Source organism: Mustela erminea, chromosome 21 (genome assembly GCF_009829155.1).
Source record: "Mustela erminea isolate mMusErm1 chromosome 21, mMusErm1.Pri, whole genome shotgun sequence".
NCBI lineage: Eukaryota > Metazoa > Chordata > Mammalia > Carnivora > Mustelidae > Mustela > Mustela erminea.
The window spans coordinates 34,116,510-34,121,354 of record NC_045634.1 but is presented as its reverse complement, the minus strand read 5'-3'; the positions used below and the strand labels follow the sequence as shown (position 1 = coordinate 34,121,354).

The following is a 4,845-nucleotide window of genomic DNA, read 5'->3' as shown; positions in this document are numbered from 1 at the left end:
AATACCTGAAGATTTACTGACTAACTTTAGGACATGTGCCAGAGTGGCAGGGATCTGCAGGAGCTTTTCCCAGGATCTGACGTCCTGGCAGGACAATTTTCCTGCCCTCCTTCAGCCTCACTGGCCAGATGCTTGCCAAAACCAGTACTGATATGTTCCTTCTACCTTACCAGCACTGCTTGCTCTATTCCCACACTCCCCTGTGGACTATCCAACCCATCCACACTGGCAGGAGCTCCTCTGAAGTGGCTTCCGCACTGCCACACCTGGCAGGCATCCCCAGTAAGGACAGGCATCCCCACAGGCCAACTATTACACTGCCATACCCGGTGGGCAGCCCAGGCTGGGACAAGTGTCACCCCAAAAGTTATTCTTTCCCCAAAGAGAGGGAAAACTAGCCCCTCCCATGCTCACACACATAACGTCTAAAGCTGGGCCTCTAAGCTAACCCCTTGGAATGAAATCCTTGACCACTACTTTACCCACAGTAGTTGTGGTTGGTCACTACAGACAGCCAGCGTGAGGGCCAGCACCACCCACCAGTGCAGCATCAGTTAGCTGTGGCCCCGGAACAACAGGAGGGCACATGCAGCCCACACAGGACTGACAGGACAATTTTCCTGCCCTCCTTCAGCCTCACTGGCCAGATGCTTGTGGTAGTTAAGAGATACACAAAGTTAAATATGAAATATGACATCATAAATATAAAACATGAAGATAAAAATTTAATAATTTAATAAATGAAATAAAAAATTTAATAATTTCAGATTATGTTCAAACAAGCAACCATCAACTTAATATAGCTACATTATATATAAACTTTACATTACATTATATATAAACTTTTTATATTTACATTGAATATAAACTTTACAACAACCAGAAACCAAAAACCTACAATTGACACAAAAATAAAGGGAAATTAATTCTAACAAACACTAAAGTCAAGTCACAGTGAAAAAAGAAAGTAAGAAGGAACAGAGAAGAATTACAGAAACAACCAAAAAACAATTAAGAAAATGGGCAATAAGTACATACTTATCAGCAATTACCTTAAATGTAAATGGAATAAATGCTCTAATCAAATTACACAGGATCTCTGTGATGTATCAAATTGTCAAATCACTATGTTGTACACCAGAAACCAACATAGGTCAACTATATTTCATTAAAAATTAAAAAAATAAAACCCACAACTAGCTATTATTTCACACCTGTTAGAATTGCTATAATTAAGAAGACAAGGACAAGAGGTACTGGTGAGGATGTGCTAAATAGGGAACACATGCATGCGGGGATGTCATGTGGTCCAACCACTACGGGGAAAAAAACATGGAGGTTGCTCAGAAAATGAAAAATAGATCTACCAAAAAAAACCAGCAATTCCACTTTTAGGTATATGTCCAAAGGAAATGGAAACTGAATTTTGTTGAGATAATATGCCCTCTCATATATACTGTGTCATTATTCACTGTAGCCAAGATATAGAAACAACCCAAATGCTGATGAATGGATTAAAAATTGTAGTATGTATACAAAATGGAATATTATTCACTGATGAGAAAGGAGGATATTGTGTGATTTGTATAACATGGGTGGGTGTTGAGTATATAATGCTGAATGAAATAAGTCAGACAGAAAAACAAGCACCCTGTGATTCATCTAAATGTGGAATCTAAAAAATTCAAACCTGTAAAAATGAAAAAACAAAAGTGTAATATAGTCATTACCAGGGAATGGCGAGTGCATAAGATTGATGGTGTTTAAGAGGATAAATAAATAATGAGTAGTAAACAAGCCATAGAGTTCAAATGCAGTCAAATGACTATAGACAGTAAGGTACTATTATTATGTAGCAATTGCTACAACAGCCCTCATATTACAATATATAAATGTATCAAAGTAACATGCTGTACACCTTTAACTTATACAGTTTAACTTACACAGTTACGAGTCCAATTTATTCAATAAAAATTCCATTCCTGATAAAAATTCTCAACAAATTATTAGATACAGAAGTAGTTTACCTTAACATAATAAAGGTCATATTTGATAAATCTACATGTTTGATAAAATTCACAGTGGTGAAGATCCCTTTTACGAAGATGGCGCCGAAAGCTAAGAAGGAAGCCCCTGCCCCTCCCAAAGCCGAAGCCAAAGCAAAGGCTTTCAAAGCCAAGAAAGCGGTGCTGAAAGGCGTCCACAGTCACAAAAAAAAGAAGATCCGCACATCACCTACGTTCGGACGACCCAAGACTCTGCGTCTCCGAAGGCAACCCAAATACCCTCGAAAGAGCGCCCCCAGGAGAAACAAGCTTGACCACTATGCCATCATCAAGTTCCCCCTGACTACTGAGTCAGCCATGAAGAAAATAGAAGACAACAACACACTTGTGTTCATTGTGGATGTCAAGGCCAACAAGCACCAGATCAAACAGGCTGTGAAGAAGCTCTATGACATTGATGTAGCCAAGGTCAACACCTTAATCAGGCCTGATGGAGAGAAGAAGGCATATGTTCGGCTGGCCCCTGACTATGATGCTTTGGATGTTGCCAACAAAATTGGGATCATCTAAACTGAGTCCAGCTGGCTAAATCTAAATACAGTTTTTTCATGATAAAAAAAAAAAATTCACAGTGGTGAAAAGTTGAAAGTTTTTCCTCTGAGATCAGGGAGAAGACAAGAGTGCCTACTAGCACCATTCAAAATAGTTCTGAAAGTCCTTGCCAGAGCAATCAGAAAAGAAAAAAGGAATAAAGGGCATTATAATTGGAAAGGAAAAAGTAAAATGGTCTCTATTTACAGTGGACGCAATTTTATATATAGAAAACCCCTGGGTGCCTGGGTGGCTCAGTGGGTTAAGCCGCTGCCTTAGGCTTAGGTCATGATCTCAGGGTCCTGGGATCCAGTCCCGCCTCGGGCTCTCTGCTCAGCGGGGGGCCTGCTTCCCTTCCTCTCTCTCTGCCTGCCTCTCTGCCTACTTGTGATCTCTGTCAAATAAATAAATAAAATCTTAAAAAAAAAACTCATTATAGAAAACCTCTAAAGACTTCCTCATAAAACTGTTAGATCTAATACATTAATTCAGTAATCAGTAGCATTTTTATATTCTAACAGCAAATTATTTGAAAAATAAAAAAATTATCTCATTTACAATAGCACAAACAATAAAATAGGAATAAACCAAGTATATGAAAGATCTCTATTCTGAAAACTACTAGACATTAGTAGAAGATGACACAAATATATGGAAAGGCATCTTATGCTCATGGATTGGAAAAATCAGTATTATTAAAATGTCAGTACTATCAAAGGGCATCTATAGATTCAGTGAACTACCTTTTGAGATTTTAGTGGAACTTTTTATGGAAGCAGGAAAATATCCCAAAGTTTATATGGAATCACAGAGGATCCCAAATATCCAAAGCATTCTTAAACAAGAAGAACAAGTAGGAAACATAATATTTGCTTTGAAGCTATGCTACAAAGCTATAGTAATAGAACAGTATGGTAAAGGGAATTCAAAACAGACAAATAGACCAACGAAACAGTATTGACAGCCCTGGGGGAAAAAAACAACAACTAAGCATTTATCGTTGTCTAATATTTGATATGGGAACCAATACAACTCAGTGAAGAAAAGATACACTTTCCAATAAACTGTGCTGGGAAAATTATATATTCACATATAAAGGTATGAAACTTGACCTCTATATTACAGACACCAAAAAACTAAGTGGATTGAGACTTAAATTTAAGACCTAAAACCTTAAACCTCCTAGCAAGAAAAAATAGGAAAAATTTTTGACATGGATCTTAGCAATGATTTTTTGGACATGACAGCTAAAGCATAAGCAATAAAATTTTAAAAATAAACAAATAGAAATACATCAAAGAAAAAGCTACCCAGCAAAAGGAAAACAATCAACAAAGTGAAAAGACAATTTATTGAATAAGAAAAATATTTGCAAACCATTTATCTGATAGAGGGTTAATATCCCAAATACATAATGAACTCATACAACTCAATAGAAAAAAAAATCCAAATTAAAAAATGGTCAAATGAAGGCAATGGATGGCTCAGTCATTAAGCGGCTGCTTTCAGCTCAGGTCATGAGCTGCTTCTCCCTCTCCTACTCCTCCTGCTTCTGTTCTCTGTCTCTGTCAAATAAGTAAATAAAATCTGTAAAAAAATGGTCAAATGATCTGAATAGACATTTATCCAAAAAAAGACATGGTCTATGAAAAGATGCTCAACATCACTAGTCATTATGGAAAAGCAAATCAAAACCACAATCAGATTTCATGTCATACTGGTTAGAAAAGCCGTCATCAAAAAGCCAAGAGATAAATGCTGGAGAAGATGTGGAGAAAAGGGATGGACACTACTGGTGGGACTGTAAACTGGTACTGCCACTGCGGAAGAGTACGGATGAGCCTCAAAACGCTACAAATAGAACTACATATGATCCATCAATTTCACTTCTGGGAATAGATCTGTGGGAAACGAACAAAAACACTAATTTAAAAAGATACTCTAACCCTCCATGTGTACAATGCCATTATTTACAATAGCCAACACATGGAGAAAAACTAAATGTTCATCAATGACTGAATGGAGGAAGAAGCTATGGTACACACCCACGCCCAAACCCACACGGAAATGCTCATCCATAAAAAATGAAGAAATTTTGCCAATTGTGACAATCTGGATGTAGATTGAGGGCATTGTACTAAGTGACATGAGTCAGGGAAAAACAAATACTGTATGACCATGTTTGTATATATAATCAAAATAAACAAAAGTCATAGAAAAAGAGATTGGTGGTTGTAATCAGGGATTG

General features: G+C 37.3%; 1 protein-coding gene across 1 annotated transcript; it reads left to right on the top strand.

The window, feature by feature from the left end:
• The first annotated feature begins 2,091 nt into the window (after positions 1 to 2,091).
• On the top strand, positions 2,092 to 2,576 carry LOC116581666 (60S ribosomal protein L23a-like). The gene has a single exon (XM_032328859.1). The coding sequence runs from the start codon at positions 2,106 to 2,108 to the stop codon at positions 2,574 to 2,576; it is 471 nt and encodes a 156-aa protein (XP_032184750.1). The 5' UTR covers positions 2,092 to 2,105.
• The last annotated feature ends 2,269 nt before the right edge of the window (positions 2,577 to 4,845 follow it).

Excerpts from the sequence above, each read along its gene's own strand:
- LOC116581666 (XM_032328859.1), top strand. The coding sequence starts at position 2,106 with ATGGCGCCGAAAGCTAAGAAGGAAGCCCCTGCCCCTCCCAAAGCCGAA.